Source organism: Notamacropus eugenii, chromosome 1 (genome assembly GCF_028372415.1).
Source record: "Notamacropus eugenii isolate mMacEug1 chromosome 1, mMacEug1.pri_v2, whole genome shotgun sequence".
Taxonomy (NCBI): Eukaryota; Metazoa; Chordata; class Mammalia; order Diprotodontia; family Macropodidae; genus Notamacropus; species Notamacropus eugenii.
Genome location: NC_092872.1, coordinates 205,556,671 through 205,582,464, shown reverse-complemented (window position 1 = coordinate 205,582,464; position 25,794 = coordinate 205,556,671). Strand labels below are relative to the sequence as shown.

Below are 25,794 nucleotides of genomic sequence, written 5' to 3'. Positions count from 1 at the left end.
CTAACAACATGAGTGTTGTGAAATTATAATAATAACTTCTACCTATATATTGCCTTCAAATATTATCTCTTTTGATCTTCAGAACAACTGTGAGAGATAGGTATTGTTATCTCTTCCATTTTACAGTTGAGGAAACTGAGACAAAAAGAAGGTAAACAATTCTTTCAAGGTTATGAAAGTATCAGAGGCAAGATTTGAATCAAATCTATATCATCTAAGTCTCCGTTGACCATGTGGTCAATCCAACTTCCTTATTTTTTGAAGAAAGAAACTCTCCCACCTTGCTGCCAATAACCTCCTTGTCTTAACTGAAAATGAGTCTTTCACATTTCCTGAAAACATCATGGGATGGTAATTGAACAATTATAAATGGAGAAAAAACTACCAGGACAGAGAGGGATCTAGTGAACTGGTAAATGAGCTGGAAATGAATATACCTGATTAGATTTTTTTTCTAACTTAACTGGGGTTGAATTTTACCTGGATTATTCTTCTTTTAGAAGTGCTGGTTTTGCATTCTGTAGACACAAATGAATGCCCTCAGTTGATTTAACAGAATGCTCATTTAATTACCATATGTAATTGGTATTTTGTCGCTTTTGTGAGCATTTCTTGCCCAGTCGTAGTACATTCTCAGCTCATTGATAATAGGCATGGAACAGGGGCAAAGTAGTTAAGGGAACAAAAAAAGATAATTTAAGGTTCAGTTTACTCTGAATACGTGATGTTCTCAAAATGTTGCCAAGTTTCATTTATGGGAAAAGAATGAAAATGATCTAAAGGGAGGATAGTTTCCCATAGAACAAAGTACCTGGAGTTTTGTGGGAGATGTTGAAAGGCATTGTAGTATGTCCTGAGAAATTTGGTTATGAGTCTGGAAAAAATGAGATAGAAATATATTATATATAATATATAAAACTTTTTCCAGCTATATATGTATACACACATGTATGCCTATAGATATGTACAGTATGTGTATGTACATATATGTATGTATTTAAAACATTCTTATATAAATGTAATATATGATATATAAATACCCATGTAAACACTGACATATATATACATGCAGTTGTATGAATGTGTATATATAAATGTATTCATAATTTAAAAAATATTTTATGTTTAATGTAAAATATATAAAACACTCATAAATGTATTTACATATACACATATATATGTACATGTTGATGCATGTGTATATATACATGTGCATGTATATTAGAAGAAAACACTTTTTACCTCAGATAAGAATCCTAAAATTTAATAAGACCTACTATTCTCATATGTTTTCTTAGATCTTTCTTAGATCTTAAAATTTTAAAATGCTTGCTGGAGTAGAAGAAAGCCTTGGATAGAATCCAGAACCTGAATTCTAGTTGTAGCTCAGGCACTAACCTGCCCTGTGACTTTGGGCTGGTTGTTGAACTTCCTTGGTCTTCCATTTCCTTGGCTATAAAATGGAGGGGCTAGGCTAGATGGTCTCCAAATGTCATTCTAGTTTCCAAAATGCTATGTTCTTTATGATCTACGATCTTTTCAAATTTATGAAATGTAGGAATGAGTGGGGAATACAAAAATTTGCCCTAACTTTTGACTAGGGGCCTGGTGGGATATTTGTATATGTCAAGCAAGCCAAAAGTCTGTAAAGAACAGATATAGGTCAAGGTACACAGTAGGATAGGGGTAGAGACCAGACCTATGATTTCGTTGTTGTAGGGAAATCTCTGGTGAGGAAATTTTCCCCATAGATGCAGTTCACAATCTTCTCAGCATCTTTCTAGTCTACGAGAATTGTCTACAGCAGAGGTATCAAACAAACCACATTGTCACCCTATGCTTCCAAGTAAGGTAGAACCAGATTAAAATGAAATTGGGAAATAAATTTTAAAAATAAAAATGCAATAAAGTATAGATAATACTAATATGTGGTTTTCTAAGTAAATTTGCTGATGGCAAGAACCCTTATGTATGATTTAGTGGCCTCTGTTTCCATCTGAGTTTGACACCACTCACTGACCTAGAACATTGACAGGTGAAACATCCTTGCCTGAAAACAGCCAGTATGTGTCAGAGGTGGCCAGCTCTCTATCCACTACACCAAGCTGTTACATAGTAATGCAATCTAAAATCATGGAGACAGGACAGTAGGATGGCATAGAGCATTTGTAATCTGTCATAGGTTTGCCAGGACACAGTAAATTTCAGAGTTAGAAACATACAAAAAGTAATGGGAAGGGTTGCCCCTTCAGTAGTGTACCCTAAGAACCACCAAACCTTCCATCTACCCTATAGAAGAACCGTCCTTTATACATTTTCTTCACAAATTAGAATGAGTTCCTTGAAAACAGAAATTTTTTTCAATTTTTATTCCCAGCACTTAGCATACTATATTTGACCCATAACCAGAATTTGATAAATGCTTTTTCATTCATTTATACTCCCTCTTTCCTATTCTCCCTCCTCTCTATGTGCTTCCTTCCCCTACCCCCAGTCCCCATTTTCCATAGCTGGTTTGCCAATAATACATCATCAGTTCTGTTGGGACAATACTATCTGTTAGATAGTATTTGGATTGTACAAAGAGCCAACTTATTGTTAGTCTTTGGGAAGTGAAGGTGGGAAGGGATGATACAACTACAAGGCTGCACATCTGAATGTAATTACCAAATATTTTAATTTATTTTTCCCAAATGAAAACCATTAGTAGTTCTTGTCTGGGAGTCAGTTGACAGGTTTTATTTTAAAAAAATCTGGGGGGGGGGAGCAGTAGTGTTTGAAGCTTGTGCTGTCATTCATCTGCCTTTTCCTGAAGGCATGTTAGCTGTCTAAGGAGAAGTCTTGACCTTCATAATGAGTTGTATGTCTTCCAGATCGTTCTGGACCAGCTCTTCTTTTCTATGATTACGTTGAAGAGGTTACCAATTTCTCATGTCATAGATCATTAGCTTTATCGAGGAGGGTCAGAATTCATCTGCCTAAGAGCTACTTTTTGAATGTTTTTTCTTAACTTGCTTACATGACAGCTAGATACACAGAAAACATCCAGAGGCTTTGCAGCCTGATTTTATTGCCTTTTATCTCTCATTGTTATTATTTTCATCTTCCTAATTGAAAACGGTGATATCCTTTTCTGAGCAAATAAAGTTGGCTAGTATAGTGTCCCAGCTCAGGCTTTTTATGATTGTGGTTATTATTTGATATGACCCCATTTGTAACTCTGGTGATTTTCTTTTTCACTTAAGACCAGAGGTCTTTTGAAAATTTCCATTTTAATGGGGAAAATATTTTTTGGTAACGTGTTCTGCCTCTCTAGTTTTGATACTGTCCTGGTGGGATGGACAATATCCTTAATTTCTGTCTGTAAAGGAGCTGCTGCTTTCTTTGCCCTCTGTATGAACTGCTCCACTGAGTCTGCATTCCAAGTCTGTATGGGGTGAGTTGGCTAGAAACCATGTGTATTCTAAAAGTCCAAAGGCAAGCCTCGAGTGGAGTAACTTACGCCATTATTATTTTAATTGCTTCCTCTAGTTCTAGCCATCTTACTAAAAGACTAAACATTTCTCTCTTAGGGCAGCTCCTATTTGAAGTCTTTGGGAATTGCAATGGAGTGTTTCTGGTGGAATGGAGCTCCTCATTATCACTTCAAAGAGAATGCTTTTATTTATGCATGGCTATCTTGTGCACTGTTGGCTTTTATTATGTGCAGTCTTCTGATTTTCTTCCTTAATTGTTCTTCTGCCCCTGGACCCAGACTTGGTTATTAAACACTCATCCAGAAATACCCATAGCAGTATAATGGTCCTATGTTCTGAGAGGTAAGAGGTAAGAGAAAAGGATGGCATAAGCTGAATGCTTTATCAAAGAGTCTATTTCTCCCTCTAATTCTTAAATAGTAACACTTTCCTTTTCTTAATTTTTTCCCCCAATCTGTGGTCCTTACAGCTCAAGGAGATCTCTATCTCCCATACCCAAATTTTATTAAACACTTCTATGTATTCAAAGGCTATACACACATTTGCTAGATGTCTTCTTTGGCAGGCTACTGATCTTTCCCAGTGGTCCTTCACTACAATAGATTGCCTTTTTACTTCTGGAACCAAAGGGTGGTCCAAATATAAAATGGTTATCTCTGGCTAGTTCTTTCAATTTTTTTTTTTTTTTGGTTAGTCTGTCAGATAGGAGAAAAAGACTGCTGTACAAAAAAAGGTATTCCTTTTCTTAAATGGGAGACTGGAAGTTTTCTTTCAGCTGTTGAAAATTATAGTACATTAGGCAGAACAAATGTCATTGATTCAAAGATAAATTCAGGAATGATCAGGATAAAATGAGACTTAGATTTCCTTCCTCCTAGATATTGCTCTTCCTTTCCATTGTAACCTCTTTTAGTATAGGGACCATCTACTACCATTTTTCTTCCTTCTTCCCCTAATTGAGTACTTTTGTACTCTGAGGACATTCCATCCATTTTGACTGGCTGAAAGACTCTCACCTCTACAGGCAACAGACCCCCTGGAGGAATAATGCTATTTAACTTTATATAGGACAATTTGGGGAACATCTCACTTCTGAATAATTTGGTCAGATCACTTGCTCTTGCCCCAGAAAAGAAACCTAGAAGGAGTCTCAGGTGGCTACCTTCATTCAAGGGTTAACTGGTGCCTTATCTTGCTTATCTTTGGAAGGGAAACAATATTTAAAACGACTGAGATCATCAGGGCCATCTGTTTTGGAGTGTGCAGCTGCTATCCCTTCAATTGTGACTCCTATAATCTATTCATTCCAGGGTGCATTGGTACATCTGCATTATCATTATTACTGCAAGTTGTTTTGGAAAGAGAGCCCTATCTATATGCAGACACTCTCTTTTCAAACCAATTATGAAAGACATCTGCCTTCTTAGGCATCTTACCCTTTTAAAAAATCACCTTCTGTGCCTTAAAGTGCATCACGTTGAACTCAGCTTTGATCAGACAAAGGTCTGACTCTCCCACCCTGAAATAAATGAATTCCCCTCCCTCATAATTTTGTTTGTATAATTTGGGTGTTGGAGTGAGATTGGATTGGGAGGACATTGCTGCTTTTCTATTCTTAATTATAATTTTCATTATTTCTAATATTTTTGCTAAGGAGAGATTGTTAGGGAGTGATCTTAACACTGTTTTAACATAGTCTCTCCAACACAGTAAGCACTTAATAAATGCTTATTGCTTCCTGTCTACCTTTGAAATTTGCATACTGCTTTCATACACAAACAAAAGTGCCCCCCAAAATCTAAATTTACACTTTTTCTTGAGTGAAAGTTTGTATTTATGAAAACATGTAATCCATTAGGAGGCTGAAATGTTTTTACAGGGGGTGGAAGGAAGGAGATCAGGAGATCTGGATTCTATTTCTGATTCTGATAAAAATTATCTATGTGATCTTGTGGAAGTTCCTTTTTTTGTGTCTATGTTTCTTTATCCATAAAATTAGGATGAGGGATCTAGGCATAATGGTTTCTGAACCCTTATTACAACTAGTATGCTGGTAAACATTTTGATAACAGGTGGGGGGGGGATTGGAAGTATAACATATTTTTAAGTTTAATCTGTATTCTTAACATATTCACCTTCACTTTCTTAAGTCTAGGCAATCCACAAGACAATAAACCAAGACTAGATTTTTAGCTTGGAGAATTTCTGAAGTGTCAATACTTACACTGAAATTTAGCAGTCTGGGAGCCTTTGAGTTAGCTCTGCAACAATTACTAAGTTCTGTGATTCTGTGACTCTAGGTATTGTCCTTAGACCACAGAACAAGCCACATGCCCTTTTTGGGCTCATTACTGCATAATTTCAATTGTCTTCAAGCATAAAATCACCATTATTCATCATCTCGATACCCCCAAATGATCTAACGATGGTAGACATACCATTTGTAGTTTTTCTCAAATAGTAGAATCACATTTAATTATAAGCAGTGGTATAATAGGAAGACCTGGGATGAAGAATCAGAAGATGATGGTGTGAATTTAATTCAGCTGGGTGATGCTGGGCAACTCATTTTACTTCTCTGAGTCATTATCCTCTTCAACTAAATGAAGGAGTTGGATTAAGTAATGATTTAAGGTACCTTCTGGCTCCAAGATTATAGAAGTTGGTGATCCAAGCAATTTATCAAAATTAAAATTAAAAGCACTAGTACAAAAACCTAAATCAAAAATAATAATGTCCATATTGAATCTAATTCTTTCAGTTCTTCATTGGATTTGTAAGCTCACCAATATGGATAATGCTTCTGTCACTGCATCCCAAATGATTTTCCATTTTCTGTGAATCTTCCACATGCTGAGATCTCCCTTAGGGGTACTCATAGGTACCCCTATAGTTCCCAGACTGTTCATTTTTCACTGCTTACTCTTGCTACCTGACCGGCCTCACTTCCTTTTTCTGGCCATACATTTTCTGAATCACGCTAACAATTAATAGCCATAACACAAAGACCTTGGAAAATACAACATACACTTTGAATTCAATAGTTAGGTTTTAATTAGTTACTGGAAATAGATGAGTACTGAGAGACCTTGTGGTAGAATGGGAAGAATTTTGGATTTAAATTTTGAAAGACCTGAATTCCAATTCCACTTTTAACTCTAAAATCTTATGATTCTAGGCTTCCCCCCCAACCCTTCTCCATTTCCTTGTGTTATTCAGAGGAGGAAATAATCTGCAGTTTAATGGAGAAGCATCCATTCTTTCTGCACATTGAAACCACTGATTTTTGAAGTCTTTTGAACTGATTATTATGTGGTTCAGAAAATGACGGAGATACCTGGCCCTGTTTGGGTACAAATTATGTGATTGGATAAAAGTGAACCAAAGTATACTACTTTATCTGTGAGCATATTCCATCAAAGAGAATATTCAAAAGATTCCATTGTCTCTAACACCTTTCAGTATCAGAGAATCAATCACAGGACCAGAGGTCAGCTCTGCAATGGAATGGAATTATTCTATTATACTGGAGTACAGTTAGACCTCATCTTCAAGCTTTGGAGAAAATTCTTGTCTTCTGTAAGGGGTTACCACAGATATTGTTTATAATCACTTCATTAAGTGTTTCATTAGAGAAAAAGACTGACAATATGGGATATAAAACCTTGGGGAGAGATGGGGTCAAGTGTGAACAGCCAGAGATAGTGAAGATATCTTGTAGAGAAGGAGATAAGAAAGAGACCTAGATTTGAATTCAGAAGATTTGCATTCCAAATCTGCTCTATTTCCTAATTCCCTTAATCTCATATACTTCATCTATAAAATGAAAAGATTGGTCTAGTTGATCTCTAAGGGGCTTTCCAGTTCCAAATTCCTATGATCCTCTGAGTTCTACTTCTACCAATTACTTGTGGGGCCATGAGGCCCTCATGGCCTCAAGGAGAGATTCCCCGAAAGACCTGTGCCTTTCTACCCCTCTAAAAAATGGAGATGACAATATCTTTTTTTTTAAACTTATTTATTTAACTTTTAACACTCATTTTCACAAAATTTTGGGTTCCAAATTTTCTCCCCTTTTGTCCCCTCCCCCCACCCCAAAACACTGAGCGTTCTAATTGCCCCTGTCTGCCAATCTGCCCTCTCTTCTATCATCCCTCTCTGCCCTTGTCTCCATCCTATACCCCTTTCCCTGTATTTCTTATTTCCTAGTAGCAAGAACAGTACTCCACAGTTGTTCCTAAAACTTTGAGTTCCAACTTCTCTTCCTCCCTCCCTCCCCACCCCTTCCCTTTGGAAGGCAAGCAATTCAATATAGGCCAAATCTGTGTAGTTTTGCAAATGACTTCCATAATAGTAGTGTTGTGTAAGAACTAATTATATTTCCCTCCATCCTATCCTGTCCCCCATTACTTCTGTTCTCTCTTTTGATCCTGTCCCTCCCCATGAGTGTTGACCTCAAATTGCTCCCTCCTCCCCATGCTCTCCCTTCCATCATCCCCCCCCACCCTGCTTATCCCCTTATCCCCCACTTTCCTGTATTGTAAGATAGGTTTTCATACCAAAATGAGTGTGCATTTTATTCCTTCCTTTAGTGGAATGTGATGAGAGTGAACTTCATGTTTTTCTCTCACCTCCCCTCTTTATCCCTCCACTAATAAGTCTTTTGCTTGCCTCTTTTATGAGAGATAATTTGCCCCATTCCATTTCTCCCTTTCTCCTCCCAATATATTTCTCTCTCACTGCTTGATTTCATTTTTTTAAGATATGATCCCATCCTCTTCAATTTACTCTGTGCACTCTGTCTCTATGTGTGTGTGCGTGTGCATGTGTGTGTGTGTGTGTAATCCCACCCAGTACCCAGATACTGAATAGTTTCAAGAGTTACAAATATTGTCTTTCCATGTAGGAATGTAAACAGTTCAACTTTAGTAAAGTCCCTTATGACTTCTCTTTGCTATTTACTTTTTCATGCTTCTCTTCATTCTTGTGTTTGAAAGTCAAATTTTCTTTTCAGCTCTGGTCTTTTCATCAAGAATGCTTGAAAGTCCTCTATTTCATTGAAAGACCAATTTTTCCCCTGAAGTATTATACTCAGTTCTGCTGGGTAGGTGATTCTTGGTTTTAGTCCTAGTTCCTTTGACTTCTGGAATATCCTATTCCATGCCTTTCAATCCCTTAATGTAGAAGCTGCTAGATCTTGTGTTATCCTGATTGTATTTCCACAATACTTGAATTGTTTCTTTCTAGCTGCTTGCAATATTTTCTCCTTGACCTGGGAACTCTGGAATTTGGCCACAATGTTCCTAGGAGTTTCTCTTTTTGGATCTCTTTCAGGTGGTGATCTGTGGATTCCCTGAATACTTATTTTGCCCTCTGGTTCTAGAATCTCAGGGCAGTTTTCCTTGATAATTTCATGAAAGATGATGTCTAGGCTCTATTTTTGATCATGGCTTTCAGGTAGTCCCATAATTTTTAAATTGTCTCTCCTGGATCTATTCTCCAGGTCAGTTGTTATTCCAATGAGATATTTCACATTATCTTCCATTTTTTCATTCTTTTGGTTTTGTTTTGTGATTTCTTGGTTTCTCATAAAGTCATTAGCCTCCATCTGTTCCATTCTAATTTTGAAAGAACTATTTTCTTCAGTGAGCTTTTGAATCTCCTTTTCCATTTGGCTAATTCTGCTTTTGAAAGCATTCTTCTCCTCATTGGCTTTTGGAACCTCTTTTGCCAATTGAGTTAGCCTATTTTTCAGGGTGTTATTTTCTTCAGCATTTTTTTGGGTCTCCTTTAGCAGGGTGCTGACCTGCTGTTCATGCTTTACCTGCAAGTCTCTCATTTCTTTTCCCAGTTTTTCCTCCAATTCTCTAACTTGATTTTCAAAATTCTTTTTGAGCTCTTCCATGGCCTGAGCCCATTGAGTGGGCTGGGATACAGAAGCCTTGACTTCTGTGTCTTTCCCTGATGATAAGCATTGTTCTTCCTCATCAGAAAGGAAGGGAGGAAATGCCTGTTCACCAAGAAAGTAACCTTCTATAGTCTTATTTTTTTTCCCTTTTCTGGGCATTTTCCCAGCCAGTGACTTGACTTCTGAGTGTCCTCTCCACCCCCACCTCACCTCCAGATCCACCCAGCCAGCACTTGGGGTCTGAGATTCAAATGCTGCTTCCCAGCCTCAGGGCTTTGGGTGGGGGCAGGGCTGCTATTCAGTGTGAGATTAAGTTCAGGTGCTCAGGTCAGGGCAGGGCCACCTCACAGGCTCCGTTCCCTCAGGGGGTTTATGCAGAGACCTTCAACAATGGATCAGGGCTCCTGCCTGCTTGGGGAGCCCAGGTCTGCTCCCACCTCTGATGCTTCCTCCCGAGGGGGCCTGAGTTATGGGGGCACCCCACACCTCTCTCGACCCACAGAAGAGACCCTCTCACCGACCCTTGTCACCTGTGGGTGGGGGACCCGCATGGCCGCTGGAGATTCCATCCCTGAAGCCTGCTCAGATCCGCTCCTTTCCGTGCCGCACTGCTGAGGCAGGGTTGGGCTCTGCTCTGGGTCCAGGGCGCGAGGGACCTTTTGCGAGAGGTTTTCAGGCTCTCTGGAGCAGAAATCTCCTCCACTCCATTGTTCTGTGGCTTCTGCTGCTCCAGAATTCGCTGGTGGTTCTTTTTTTACAGATATTTTATGGGCAGTGGGTTCAGAGGTAGTGTATGTGCGTCTTTCTACTCCACCATCTTGGCTCCACCCCATGACAATATCTTTATTGGTGAATTCAACAAGGTTGTTGCCAGGAAAGGGTTTCTTGTTAAATGGTAAAGTTGTATAAATGTGAGCTATTATTAATTCAAAGTAGAGAATTGTTTAATTATCTTATTTTGCAGTGGCATAGAAAACTAATTAAGGAGTTTTTCAACCTGACTCATCTGAATTGATCATCCAGCCAAGGTCCTAAAGGGCTCAGCATAAAGTTAGTGTTCCATCAATTTTTATTTAGGTGATCTCCGCTCAAGCTCTGGAAACTAAATCACCCTTTAAACAGCCAGATCAGATGGTAGCAAACTGAGAAGTTTTACTTACATCTATTAAGAAGCAATTAAGTTGAATAGGAGTAAAAAGATAATAGTACCTTCCTTCTGTGCCACTCACTTTTATAAAAGTAAAAAAAAATTGCTAACATAGATTCCAAAAAACTGGTAATGTTGTTTTATTGGGTTATATAGTTTAGATGTTACATGAGTAAATGGTTTCTTTCTTTTAGTAAACAGTACTAAAGAGTTTTAGTTGTCTTTGGTAATAAAGTGCTTACATGTTCCTTTGGGGAATAGTATTACCCCATTTTTCCCTCTTTGTCTGAGATCTCTGATATTTCCTTAATAGATTTGTTGTCTTGGTTGAAATTTCAGCTGGCTTGCATTATCTGTCCACCTATTTCAAACTAAGACCAGTTTTTGGCTTTGTATTGCTTCATACTGTTAGGTAAACAGGCCAACAGCATTACATTTTTTTATTTCAGTCCTGGCAGTAGATCTGGTATTCTGTGAGTTATAAAATAAAACAGACACAAACCCCAAATCCAAACAGTTCAAGCATAAAGCCACAGAAGGAGAAGGTGATTTAAAAGAGGTGTGAGATTAGGAACTTATTTGGACTGCCTGACTTTTTAGTCTTTCATTCTCTCTTTTGTTCAAGTAGAAGAGAGAGAGGGACACTGTCCCTCTCACCATTCATGCATAGCAAAATCTCTCCAGGGATTTGAGGAAGAAAAAAAGAAAAAAGAGGAAATGGTATTTTGGATCTGGGTGAGCTAAATTGTTTGTTTTCCTAAACTCACAGTTCTTTCTCTTTACTCTCCTCCACCCACTCTCAGTAATCCCTACCTACAAGCCTGTGATTCATGATGGCCCCTCCACTGGTCATACTTTTGCCTCACCCTTGCCAGTATTTTGAAATGGATCCGAAACTCAAAACTTTCATAAATCACTGCAGGGCAAAAAGCCATGTATATGGATCACTTATCCTACTTACTATTTCATGTATAGACACACACATATACACATCTTTAGCTATATGTAAACTGTATGTATTTTTGTGTACATAAATATTCATAACTATATCTGAGTAGTATCAGATGGTGAAATAAAGTCTCTCTCACACACACTGATTAAATTATACAAGATGCTATGATGGATATAACTGAAGAGAGAACATTGCTTAACAGTTACTGAGTTAGGTAGTACAGTAGGTAGAGTATTGGGCTTGGAAACAGAAAGACTCATCTTTCTGAGTTCAAATCCTGACTCAGATAATTGCTAGCTGTGTGACCCTGGGCAAGTCACTTAACTCTGTTTTCCTCAGTTCCTCATCTATAAAATGAACTAAACTACTCCAGTATTTTTGCCAAGAAAACCCCAAGTGGGGTCACGGAGTCAAACATAACTGAAAAATGACTGAACGACAAAGAGTTAGGTAGTAGCTAAGTGGTGTAGTAGATATATTGTTTGGCCTAAAGTCAAGAAAACTTATCTTCCTGAATTCAAATCTAGCTTCAGATACTTGCTAGCTATGTGACTCTGGGGAAGTCACTTAACCCTTTTTGCCTTACTTTCTTCTTCTGTAAAATGAGCTGGAGAAGGAATGACAAACCACTCCAGTACCTTTAACAGTCACAAAGAGTCAGACACAACTGAAATGACTGCAGAACAGTTATTGAATCAACGTTAAGCTAACTTCACAAGGGTTTTGCCATTGTTTTTGAAGATGTCTCCTGTAGTCCAACAAAGGGAGATTTCTTATCGATGGTGCAAATCTCTGAATGGTACTACTGGTAGCTAAATTAGGATCCTAGGATTTAAACTTAGAAGGGACCTTAGAGATTATTCAACTTCTTTGTTTTATAGATTAGGAAAAGGAGGAAAAGTGACTTGTTCGAGGTTACATCAATATTAAATGGTAAAGTGATCATTTGAAATCATGTCCTCTGACCCCAAATCAAGGGCTCAGTCTATGATACCACAAATTGCATTGTACCTCCATAATATTGTAGTTTTCTTAGATTCACAGCAACACCAGAGAAAGTGGTCTTGCTCTCTGTCAGAAGAACAAAGTGGATGAAAAACTCAATACTCACTGAAGCTGGTTGAGTGGATATTAGGACTGAGACTGATTGACCCGAGAATGGTCTCTTAATTGGCCTCCCAACCTTATGTCTCTATTCCAATACATCTTCTACACAGTGGCCAAAATGCATACCTTGTCCCCTTCTTATTCAATAAATTCTAGAGGTTCCCTATTGCCTCTAAGATAAACTATCTAAACTCCTCTGCTTATCATAAGATATATTTCTTTTTAATATATGCTTATTTCCTTACTTTCTTCCTGTTTGGGTTTTAAAGACCTTCACAAATTGGTCTCAATATATCTCTCCAGCATGACTATACATCACTCCCTTTCCTGAAGTTTAAATCCAGCCAAATTGGCCTTCTGCTTGTCGCACCTGATACACCATCTCCTATTTTATGCCTTTGCAACAGCTGTCCCCAATGCCTGGAACATGCCTCTTCCTCACTTCCGCCTCATAGGATCCCTAATTTCTTTCAAGATGTAGCTCCAGCAACACTTAACAACTTTCTTAACTCCCTCTCCAACTTCCACTCCAAATTCTTAGTTCAGAGTGAATTCCTGAAGCGGTCTCCTATGAACAAAGCGTACTTCAGGAGGTCTCTTCTATGTATTTTTTAGATATCAGCTATATGTTAGCAATTTTTAAAAGTGTTATATAAATAAAAGACTACATGCATGGTATGCTGAACAGAAAACTGACCTTCAAATTAAGAGGCAGTGATGTTGTACCTTCAAATTAAGAGGAAGCAAGATTGTATAGCATAGAGAGCTCTGAACCTGGAGCATCAGGAAGGCCTGAGTTCAAATCCAATTTCAGACACTTAGCAGCCATGTGACCCAGAGCAAGTCCCATCCATCACCTCTGTCTGCCTCCATTTCCTCATCTGTGAAAATGAAAGGATTGGACTCTTCTTTATTTCATTTGGTAAATGGCACATAATAGGAACATTAAGTTGTATTATTTTAATGTAGATCCAGTGTTTGATAAAGGAGACAAAAAATATACCTCCTCACAAGTATGCATGATTTAAATTTTAACTAGACAAGAAGATCTCTTATGCCTCTGTTTTAGGCAAGCACAGATGGTGTTGAAGTAAATGCAAAGGTGATAGTGTGATTGGAAAAGATGGTAGTTGGCAGGGAATAAAATTAAATGAAAGACTTGGACAACAGAAGGAAGCAAGATGGAAAATATAAAAAGACATTAGAGGAGCTGTAGGTAGAGACAGAGTATAATGACTTCATCAGGAGAGGGAAAATTATCCAAATAATTCTGTATATAATGGCAGTAGACCATAAACACATGTTATAGTAAGGGAACTCTTTCTACCCAATTCTCTACTATTGTTCCATGATGTTGGTTTCAATATTACTGAAGGAATAATTTAAGGAAAAAGCATCAACTCAGTGATCTTTGGCTGAAAAGTATTATTTTCATGTCAATTGCTTCTGTTCTTCTCTGAGTTATAGAGGCAAAATCTTATGTCTTTAGAAAGCTCACCAAAGCCTTAAAACTATTCTTTTCTTCTGTTCTAGCAGGGCTTTAAAATTTTTTTTCTCTTTTTACAACCTGTACCTCTTATGGTGTGACTATGGCTGGTTGTCCTTATGTCAAATGGCTCCCAACTGCTTTACTTTCTCATTTCTTGCATGCGGTTTTTTATAAATTTCCTTCCCTTTCCTATGGAAAAAAAAAGCATACTTTGTGTTTGAGAATGAGAGAGAGAGGGGAGGGGGAGAGGCAGGGAGAAGGAGGATAGGGGAAAAGGGAGGGGGAGAGAGGGAGACAGTGCTATCTCATTAGTATGAAAATCTCTTTGGGGTATCAATTTGTAATATTCTCAGAATAGTAGACAACAATTCCAAAATGGACATACAGGACTCAGGTTAAAGTTAATATTTTGCCTCTTCAAACAGAGCAACAGTTCCGTAACTTTCAGTACACCCTTGGAAAAATCATTTTCCTACAACCATTCAATCTGTTTTTTTGACTACTCCCTTTAAGTATTCTCTTTTCCAGCTGGTCAGAAATGAACTCAAGAGATACTTTCTTAACTGATGTAATCAAAGACTTTTTCCTTTTCTTAGTCTGATCCTTACCCCAATACGGCTTTCAGGAAAGATTCCTTTGGGTGGGGGGAGCTGATCTGGAGAGAGGTGAGCAGGACGCTTCCAAGAACAGTTAAGAAAAAGCTAATAATGTTTCTCTGATTTCAGATGCTCAAAGGCTTTAGATGAGAATAAGTTTCCAAATAGTTTCTCAGTATTTCTAAATGGGTGAGGGAGGGGACTTAGTCTGCTTCCACATTCTTTATATTATTATATTAATCAGATAGTACCTCCCTGGTAATTCATTGCCTTTTCTCTTTCACCCTCTTCAGCCTAAAGGCAGCTTTATTCTAGTTATTGGATGTCATTCTACACTAAGTACAACTCTCTAATGAAAATCATTTGTCTGTTCAGAACCCCAAAGTCTCTCGAGAGTTTTGACCATGTCACACGAAGGATCCTATAACACGGTTTGTCCAAAACTGGAAAATATTCTTTATGTTGATAAACATCCCTTGAAAAACATTTCTATCTACAGTAGTCAAAAGAGATGATTTCACTCACTGGCATGATTAGAAGGCTTTCTGTTTTATGTAAGGCTAATGAAGATACATTTTTTTAAACATAAAAGAAAATAACATAATTAGCAATTTTATTCCTCTCTCCCCAAAGGGTAAAAATAAATGTTGTACCTACACGAGACTATTTGTTTAAATCTATTCACATTCCTCTTGAACTTTTCAGATATATCTTTCTTCTGCCATCTCAGCATATATCTGTAATAATTTAATAAGTTTGCTAGGGTGAAATTGGATGCCCTTTATTGATCTAACACTGAAGGGGCATTCAATTACTTAATATAAAGTGGTATATCTGGGCCTCTCAATTACAATTTCTTTATAAATGGTTTGCTAATGATATTTCTGTTGCATAGGTTAATACTGAGGCCATCCAAGTAGGGACTGCAAAGTGGAATGCTTTCTATTTTAGGGAAAGTTGTCTAATCTCATGCAGCTGATACAAAGTATCAACTATTATAGTTTATCTCCTTAGGGTATGCAGTTTAGCCAAGGTTTGGATACATTGTAATTGAAGTTTCTGCTTAAGTATTCTTTAGTTTAATGAATGAATTTAGGTGTCAAGGCTCCTTTGTAATAGTAAATTGTTGAAGTTACAAAGACATTAACTATAGGAAAAATAAAGTAATTAATTTTGAGTAAAGAAGAGTGGCCAGTGCTGGAATGTATCTTAGTTAGATTCTTTATTGATAGATAAGAGATTATTTAAAATTAATGCAACTATTTTTTTCAAGCAGTATAGTCAGGTACTGTTCCTCTGGTTGAATTTTGTGTTATTTTAGAGTACCGCTTAAGGGGACTCAGCAAAGCTTAGGCTTAAATTCCATAGCTGACATTTATTAAGCTGCTTAATCCATGATTAAATCACTTAATATGCCTCAGTTTCCTCATCTGTAAAATAGGGATAATAATACTTCTAATACCTACATCACAAGATTGTTGTAAGGCTCAAAGAATGAATGTATATAAAGTGCTTTGCAAACCTACATACATAAATGTCAGCTACTTTTATTATCTGACTATATCTACTCTTTCTTTTTTTGGGGGGGGGGGAGGGAATGAGGAAACCTCCATCTTCCCTTTATTAGTTGAACATGTGAAAGCTGAAAAACTGTATGATAAAATGTATAAAATGTTTGGCTAGATATCCAAACACGTATCTGCTTTTTCTAGTTCTTATTCCTTGACCTTAGGTTAACTTAGTTAACCTGGGGGTCTACTTTTTTCTTCATCTTTGAAATCAGGATAACTAATACTTGCACTATTTACCTTACATCAAATGAGAGATTGTTCTGGAAAGTACTTTGTAAACTAAAAAAGTGTCAAATGAATATACTTCCCCAATCTGTTTTCCTCCATTCGTATTTAGGAGAAACATCATAAGGATAGAGTTATTGCTTTTCTTGGACCCTCTAAGTCAAAATGTTGTTAGCTTTGAGAAAAGAGGGAACGCTTGTGAAAAAGGATCTCATGGCCTTAGAGGAGAAATACTTTAAGTAACTAAGGTTAACAAGTCATGTTATAAACTCTTTTTACTAAGTCTTCCAGATTTGCGATGCAAGATTACAGAGATTTTCTTCTTTGGTCTTGAGAGAAGATATCATTGTTCATAGTTAGGAATGTGTTTGGTCCAGACAGTGCATATTTTTGTCTTTATACCCTCAGAGTCCACAGTCTTCATCCATTTAGACTTTACTTTGGCCAAGAGATGGAAGGGTGCCGGCTGACTTCCCACTGAAATCTTGGAGGGTGGGCATCTCCTTTTTCAGTTTGTTTTGTGTGTCTTAGCCCTTGTTACAATTTCTTTTGACTTTAGTGAAGAAGGGCCAGGTCACTTTTTTTTCCTGTAATTGTTGGGAGCATTTTTTTTTTTTGGCCAAGACATCTCAAGATTATTGAATTTAGAGACTGAAGTTGAATCCATATGGTTTTTGACATGCTTCATTCAAGGCATTTAAAGATGGCCCAAGAAAGGCTGTTTACCTAAGTCCTTATTCCTTAGACTGGGGGTGTCAAGTGACATGGTGTTGGAAATGGAGGCAACAAAGGATCATTATGAGAGAGGGAGTCCTTGGAAAGTGACACACAATGAATCAATCAACAAGTGTTTATTAAGCATCTACTATGTGCCAGATACTAGAGTACACAGAATGAAGTAATTCCTACTCACAAGCACCTTGTATTTCAGTGAAGGACACCACAATGGCATATAAAGCTTTATACAACACCAATAGAATGTCAGTAAGCCCAATTATATGCAAAGTAATTAAATACAAGGTGGTGTAAGAGGAAGAGCACTAGAAATATGGAATCAGGAAGAAGGCTTTATGCTGTAAGATGGTGATTGATTTCCATCTTAAAGAAAGAGAGGAAATAAAGAAGGAGTGCATTCCAGGCGTGTGAGGTGCAAAGGCATGAAAGTAGGAAATGAGTTGTTATGTGTGAGGATCAGAGAAGTTCAGCTTCGCTGCTTCACAGAGTACAGGAAGGAGAGTAATGTCCAATTAGAATGGAAAAAGAGGTTGGGACCAGGTTGTAAAAAGCTTGGAAAGGTAAATGGAGGAATTTATATTTAATCTTAGAGGCAATAAGAAGTCAACAGAGCTGTGTGAATAGGAAAGTGACATGATCAGGTCTGTTTTTAAGGAAAATAACCTTGAAAGCAATGTATAGGATAGATTGGAATGCTGAGAAATTTGAATGTGTATATATATGTGTATGTTTATATAGACACATATACATGCACATATGTGGGTATAGGTATATATGTATCTACATCTTAAGATATATCTATATGTAGAGATCTAGATCTAGATCTATAAATATCTATATTAAATATTGATATATCTATATATATATATATACATAGCTTAAGAAAGATGTTAATATAACTGTATCTCCACAAATACATGTATACCTACATCTTTCCTAAGATAGATATGTGTCTATATGTGTATGTATACATCTAAAAAAGATGTGACTATACAGATATACATATATACACACACATAAACAAATGTAGAAAGATATATACACACAGATTTTACTATGTATTTATGTATATATGTTTATGTATGTATGTATTGGTTATCTGATGAGTTCAGATTAATTGCCTCAGATTTTCCTTCAGAATTTTTAGGACCTGTGGATACAGTCCCTTTGTAAAGTGGGTCCTAGGAATAGCAGTATTTTGTGGAATAAAATTGGTTAATTAATTAATTAAAATTACTTAGATGTAGAAATATGAGTTTCAATCTCAGCTCTACCACTTACTTGTTTTGTGGTCATGGGCATCATTTTCCTTGGATCGATGAAGGATTGGGTCAGATTGTTTCTAAAGTCTCATTGGTTATGATGTTCTGTTCCATGAGTTTATATGCCATGGTAACATAGGTAGTAATGTGGAGAACTGTATATTGTATATTTGCTTTACTCTCTGTTTCTTTTGAGAAGGGTATATTTGGTAGTTAGTTTTGGGAGAATATTGACTGGTTTAGTTCACCTTGATAAATCTATGGAGACAGTAGAAGGAAGATTGCCTTTTTCCTTTCCTTTTCTTCCCTCCTCTATATCATTCTCCATTTTTTCTTTACACTTATCTCTTCCATCTACCTTTGTCCATCTTTGGTCATTGTCCACCAAGAGTGAATTTGGGGTAAACTCAGGAATGTGTCTTTCTCTTGACTAGATACAACACTGACCTGGGAGTTTGGAGGCAAGACCTCTTTAAGTGTCAAGACACCTAATGTCTCTGTTGCTCTGCTTCCCCATTGGAAAGGAAGGATGATGCCCATAGTCACTCTGACACAGCTATTTTCTATACAGGAAGTTCTGACTGCAGTTGGATGCTGGGCATAATAAAAATTCCTTTGAAGAAACAAAGAGGTCAGGTTTTAATAATCACACCTAAGAACAGAAAAGACATTAGTATGTTCACTGTATTTAATAAGACAAATAATTTATGGACTCTCTTTGGACACTTATTTTCTTTGAAGCAGAGTTTGATCATGTATGTTTATATATTCTTTCTTTGGAAATTAAGAATACAAAAAATATTTATTCCTCTGACTAAATTGATAACTGTCTTCTGAACTTTACTTGACTGAGTGTAACTTGGACATCTGGAAAGTGGTATTTGGGACCCAAAGACTAAATGAAGATCTCTTCTCTTGGCTATGAACTAAATGTTGACTCAGGTACTTTTTCAACCAATAAAAAGTTAATTAAAGTTATAGAATATTAGCATTGAAAGAATTTTAGGGATTTTCTGGCTTAAATACCTCACCTTGTAGATGAGGAAACTGAGACTTCTGAACTCAAACGTCATATAGCTACTTAGTGCCCTAGTCAGGATTAGAAACCAGATCTTGATTTGCAGCACTCCTTCCTTCATAGCATTAAAAGGCATTTTTTTTTGGCAATGGTCCATTTACAACCATAGCATTCTGTTAAAAGATTTTGAAAATTTATGCCTTCCACTGATGATGAAAATGAAAAATTGTTTCAAGGTCTGAAGTGTTATGTTACTCATGGGAATACTATATATTGGATATTGTTTCTGAATATAATTGTCTAATAACTTCAAGTCAAATGCTGTTTTTGGATGGTGTACTCTCTTTGCAAAAGGCCTTTCTACTCTTTCTCTTTTCATTAAGTATAAATTTCTTCCCAAAATGACAATAAAAATTAGCTATTAGTAAGAAGTTACTGATTTTATTGGAAAAATATTTTTCTCATCTTCTGTCTTCCTAGCCATCATCCTCTTTCTTACTCCTATTGCTTTGTAGCCATTAGAAATGGAAGCAGTGTTTTAATTCAGCGAAGCCTTAGGCTCTATGTGAGTCTGAGAAGGTATGCTTTCAGCATACCAGAACTCAGAGATGTAGTAGTTTTCTCTAACAAGACAGATATGACCAAGAAAGGCTTTTAGAACTAAGATGTTTGCTCTGTGGACAAGTAGTGGGGAAGCCTTAGTGTTAGAAGAAGGCCAGTCCCAGGGTACCGTGTGTGAGCCAGTGAGAGTTCCTCCTAGAAAAAGAATGTGATCATGAGTAATTTGCTGAATCTTTCAGTTCCCCTTTCTGTAAAATGGGTTTAATAATACTTTTATTCCCTATATCACAGAGTTATTATGAGGAAAGCCCTTGATAGAGCTTTAAAGCATTCTGTAAATGAATTGTTCTGTAGGGTTTCTGTTTATGGTATTGAGTTGGCTTGACTATCTATAAAAGAAATGGAGATTATCAGACTATGATTTCCAAATAATAAGACTTTTAAAATTTTCATTTTAGGTAATCTGAAAGATTTTTAATGTTGTCTCCAAACAAGACAAAACTTTTGAAAGATACTTTCCAATTGTGAATACTTGAGAACACAGAGAAAGACAAAAAAAATCTGAAAGGATCTCTCCATGGAATATATACATCTGTATGTCCATCAATGGAAAGAAAATGATATCTTTTAAATTTTTGTGTATTTCAACACCTTTCAGTGTCATCTCTTCCACCTCACTGCACACAATGGGAAAAACTTGAGCAATACCCAGAGCTGTATTTCAATCTGAAGAGTTTTTCATGATTGTGGTGAACTTAACCAAACATGCCAACTGAAGATCTTTCTTTTTTCTTTTCATTTGCATATTGGGCCTAACCAAAGAATGTATTGGTGCATTCTCTAACTCTCTGGCTTCAGCTCATTTTTACTTGTGTTTTTGTTTCTTTAGCTTTTCAACAAATCCATGTAATTACAAATTGTAGTTAAAATTTTACAACCCAATTTGCGTGTGTTAGAAATAATTTTGATGGCTGGTCCATGGCTCATTGATGCAGCGATAAAGAAGGCAATACTATGAGGCACTGTGTTAATTGCTGCATACAATTGTTACCTGATGACTTGCACCCACAGTGTTTTAGCTGCCGAGGACCCTATCACAGTCACCACAAGTGTCCTATCTGCAAAGGAGAGAAAATTCTGTTTCGAGTGGATAGCAAGCAGATGAACTTGCTTGCAGTTTTAGAAGTAAGGACAGAAAACAACGAAAGCTGGAGTGGGCTTTTTCGCTTCAAAAAGGGGAAGCGATGGAGCCTTGTTTGTGGATTGATAATAATGACTTTGGTGATGGCATCGTATATACTGACTGGAGCCAAACACGAACTCCTGCTCATACCGTCATCATTGCGCTATAGGAGCTTTTCCAGTAATCCAGCTTTAACAGATGATGAATACCTGAGGAATTTGAAAGATTTCCACCAACCCTTTTTAATGAATATTTCATATGAAAAATATTATCCAAACATTAAATTAATTATCAATACAATCACATCAAAGGTTGAATTTACTACAAGGCAGCTCCCAGATCTAGAAGACCTTGAAAAACAGGAACTGCACGTGAGTATCCACTGAACTTTGACTTCCTCTCGTCCCTTTTTGTAAAAGGAGAAACCAAGGTTTCCTTTTAAAGATTTTTAACTTTGGTCTGGAGCACAAAGTGACAAATAATTAGGCTCCTGGAATTTAGTAACAGCAAAGATCTTAGGAGATCATTTATCCCAACCTCTCATTTAATAGGTTAAAAAAAAAAAACCACTGAGGTTACCTACAGAGATGAGAGATGAGGTGACTTAGAGCCTTAGGGACCAAGTGTCCTGACTCCTGCTCATGTGCTTTTGCTATTAAATAGTGGGGAAGGGGTGAGAACTCAGCATGAAGTTGTGGAAGATTGATGACAACTTAGTTCCTTCAGCATTTCCTTTCCCAGTGTCCCAGCCTGGAAATTTCCCAGATATTGCAAGCACATTCTCACAGGTAGCCTTAGTTAATCTCTGCTGCTGGCATGTTCAATAAACTTTAAAATCTCAGTTCAAACAGGGAAAACTTGACAACCTCCCCAAAGTCAAGTGGTATGGAAATTAAATAATGTGCTATTTCATTTGTAATGTCCCAAATACCATGACTAATAAATTTTTTTAAATACCCTTTTGATAATTGCTTTCCAAGATATCTTTCTTGAAAACTGATAATTGGGGCTGTAGTCATTCATGCAGATCCCATAATTCAGAATTTAAAAGTAGAGTTAAATTTGATTTTATGATTCCACCCTGAGCTAAATCAGTGTTCCTAATCATTATTCTTGTCTCCAGCATTCCTGAACTTAATTAGTAACACAGATTTCAGCTGACTTGGTTTAATTTGATTGCTCTTTTATGATAGAAATGCCGGCAATTGTAGACTGGCTTTGGCTTGGGTCATCACCTATCACTCTACCCCTGCTGATTTCTTTTCTAAAAATTTAGTCTCTCAAGAAAGGTACAAGAAAGAAAAGGGAAAAATTGTTGTTTATAATCTATCTCTTTTAATTTATTTTTATATTCAAGCATAATTAAATAGTGCCTGTAACATATAATATTAAGATAGCTGCAGGGTTTTTTCCCTTGGGGGTGGTATTAATAAGCAAACTTTCTAAAATCGCCTTTTTCTTTTGTTGTTGCAGATGTTTTCAGTAATCCCTAACAAATTTCTTCCAACTAGTAAAAATCCTTGTTGGTATGAGGAATACACAGGAAAAAATACTACAGATCCCTATATGACCAACCTCTATGCATTGTACTCAAAGCATTTTCGGTCAACCTTTGATTACCTCAGGAAAGAGTTTTGGAACCACTTGTACCATTTCAAAGAGAAGCACTACCGCCTACGTTGCCTCCCTCATTTCTACATCATTGGGCAACCCAAGTGTGGGACAACTGATCTATACGATCGTCTCCGGTTGCACCCAGATGTGAAATTCTCAGCCATTAAAGAGCCACACTGGTGGACAAGGAAACGATTTGGTAAGTACGCATGTTGCATCCCAACTTTGGACTTAGTAGAACATTTTCTCATCTATCATTTTCTCCAAACAGTAGCTCCACTGGGAAGCTTTGGCAGAAGTTAGATCTATTGAACAGATGAAGAAGCTGAGACAGTAAAGTTAGATGTTATGCCTAAAACCACACAGCTATTTGCAGAGCTAGAAACAGAACCTAATTTTCAATCAACCTAATCAGCAAAGGGTGAATGCCTCCTCAGCATAAGGAATCTATGCATGTATAGTGACTATCGCAACAGCAGCAACAATTCATGTTTCTCTAACATTTGATTTTTGCAAAGTTGTTTTCCCAGAACAATTCCAAGAGATGGATAATGCTTGTATCCCTATTTTACAAATAAGGGAATGAAGGCCTTACAGAAGTTGTGCCTTGCTCATGGTCACATAGCGAGGCTAGAACTCAAGGCTTTTGACTCTCAGTCCTATGCTCTTTCCATTGCCTTCTATTGCCTCTTATAAAATTGCAGACAATAAGATGCCAACACTTATTATTATGGTATGTATAGGAAGCAGTGTAGCATATTCAAAAGAATGCCAAACTGAGGGGCAGGAAAGGACTTGGTCAGCATCATGATTTGGACATGCACTGGTTGGGTCATGATGAGCAAGTCATTCTCTCAGCCTCAGTTTCTCATCTGTAAAGCAGGAATAATAGTTATATGGGTAGGGTTGATGAACAAATGAGAGAATTGATATAAAGTGCTTTACAAATACAGACATGTACATATGTATATATACATACATATACATAAAATCTATCATAATTATTTCTATAATAATAGCATTACTATAGCACTTAAAGGTCTGCAAAGCATTTTACATGTCATTATTTTGTCTGAGGAGATAAGGCATTTATACACATGCAAAGATAATTAGTAATACAAGGCATCAGTTCTGTTTCAAATAAACTTAAAAGTATTAAATTATTTTTTTCTACTCGAGGGATTAGAAAATAAAACTTTGTTGAAAGACACATAATATGAGTATAATAAGCATTTTATTAATTTTAAAAATTCTGCTAGCCTTGACTTTTTCTGGCTATTGAAAGCAATATAAAGTTTCTTCATTATTCCTTTTTTATTTTTTGGAAGGGTCATTTCAGATCGATAATTTTGGGTATCTGCGGTAGCTAGAGCTAAATGTGACTCATGTGGATCACTTCCATTATGCAGTCACCCATTTTGATGGCATATACTTGTGTCCTCTTTGCTGTATCATCTTCACTCAGAGGGTACCTGGTCTGCATTTAGCTATTCCTCTGTTTTCTGTTAGCTGTTGTATTACAGATCAAATGTAGGTTCTACCCTTCAGCTTTAGGAAACCTTATTTCTGGTCCTGACTTTACCATTATCTTTGTGACTGGGAAAATCAACCTATTGCTCTGAGCCTTAGTCTTATAATCTGTAAATTGGGTCCAGATTGAGGGGCTAGGAGAGGGGGTGAGAAGAGGAGTCAGGTTGAAATAATGGTCTTTTTCGATGATTCTCTAAGGTTGATTGTATAAGTTTTCTTTGGGTTGCTTTGTGCCCCACCCTAGCCTAGTACCAAATGGCTCTCAGAGCATTGTTTTATTTCTTTAACCTTTTCATTTTTTGCCAGGAGACATTTGGTCATTCAGTCTTAAAGGGTGATAAATGCTAATCATCTGCCAGAGCTTGCTACTTGCCAAGTGGGTGTTTTCCACTTAATGGTTCCATATTCATTAAAACTGAATTTTTAAAAGTTACATATACTTTTAGTACAACTTTAAAGTTTTACATCCTTCTCAGTATTTCTTGGCTAACTTTTAATCACTCCTTCACACTGAAAAGAGTGCCATGAACAGAAAGAGGGGATTTTTCACTTGTGTTTTGTTAGGTAATAATTTTGGGGTGCTCTGACTCAATGGACTTAGTTGCTCACTAGGCATTTTAAAAAATTGCTATTAATCCCTCTTGTTTTATATGGCCTTAACTTCCAAAAAGATACACCCTATTTTTTATAATCATGGATACCCCACCTCCCCATCACTTCTGCAAAGAAGAGTGACAAGTACCTTTCTCACCTCTTTTCTGGGTATCAGACAATTTTGAACACTGTCTCGTACATCAGAGAGCTGGATACAAATGGGAGAACTTTTTATTTTTCCTTAATGATCATCAGCTTCATGGCATCCAAAATCAGGATCCATGAGAAAGGGTTGTTGTTGTGGTTCAGTCATTTATGTCATATTCAACTCTCTATGACCTCATTTTGAAGTTTTCTTGGCAGATACTGGAGTGGTTTGCTGTTTCCTCCTCCAGCTCATTTTACAAATGAGGAACTGGGGCAAATAAAGTTAAGTGACTTGCCCAGGGTCACGCAGCTAGTAATTGTCCAGATTTGAACTCATGAAGATGAGTCTTCTGGATTCAGAGCCCAGTGCTCTGTTCACTGTTGCACATAGCTGCTATGAGAAAGTAGGGTTAGTCTTTATTAATGGTACTACATGGTGCTACCTCAGAACACTTGTCTTCCAACTTCGTAGTTTATACTTTCCTTTTTATTTATTTAAGCTTGGGTGATTTTGTTAAAAAAAATTTGGAACTGTGACATGACAAGTGAGGCAATGGAAAGAGAGAACCTGTGTTGAGTTACAGTTCCATCACTGACTGCCAGGTGTGATGCCAGGTAAGTCACATTACTTTGGGCCTCCAGTTCCTCATGTTCAGAATAGTATTAGACTAAATGATCT

The 25,794-nt window shown here is 37.0% G+C and overlaps 1 protein-coding gene and 1 long non-coding RNA gene across 6 annotated transcripts in view; one reads left to right on the top strand and one right to left on the bottom strand.

Moving 5' to 3' along the window:
* The window catches only part of CHST15 (carbohydrate sulfotransferase 15), a 123,102-nt gene that overhangs the window by 45,732 nt on the left and 51,576 nt on the right, over positions 1 to 25,794 (top strand). For all 4 annotated transcript variants that reach the window (XM_072624909.1, XM_072624902.1, XM_072624896.1 and 1 more), the window contains exons 2-3: positions 20,506 to 21,601; positions 22,704 to 23,043. In XM_072624909.1, the coding sequence (XP_072481010.1) occupies positions 21,062 to 21,601; positions 22,704 to 23,043 (880 nt within the window). In that variant the 5' untranslated portion in view covers positions 20,506 to 21,061. The remainder of the gene's footprint in view (positions 1 to 20,505; positions 21,602 to 22,703; positions 23,044 to 25,794) is intronic.
* Positions 356 to 25,350, bottom strand: LOC140514475 (uncharacterized). Of its 2 annotated transcripts, none has more exons than XR_011970689.1 (3): positions 25,126 to 25,348; positions 18,916 to 19,081; positions 356 to 874 (listed from the first exon to the last, which is right to left on the bottom strand). It is a non-coding gene; the product is annotated as an uncharacterized lncRNA (long non-coding RNA). The 2 variants fall into 2 exon arrangements; XR_011970694.1 differs by lacking the exon at positions 356 to 874 and adding an exon at positions 13,943 to 14,268 and having other exon boundaries at positions 25,126 to 25,350.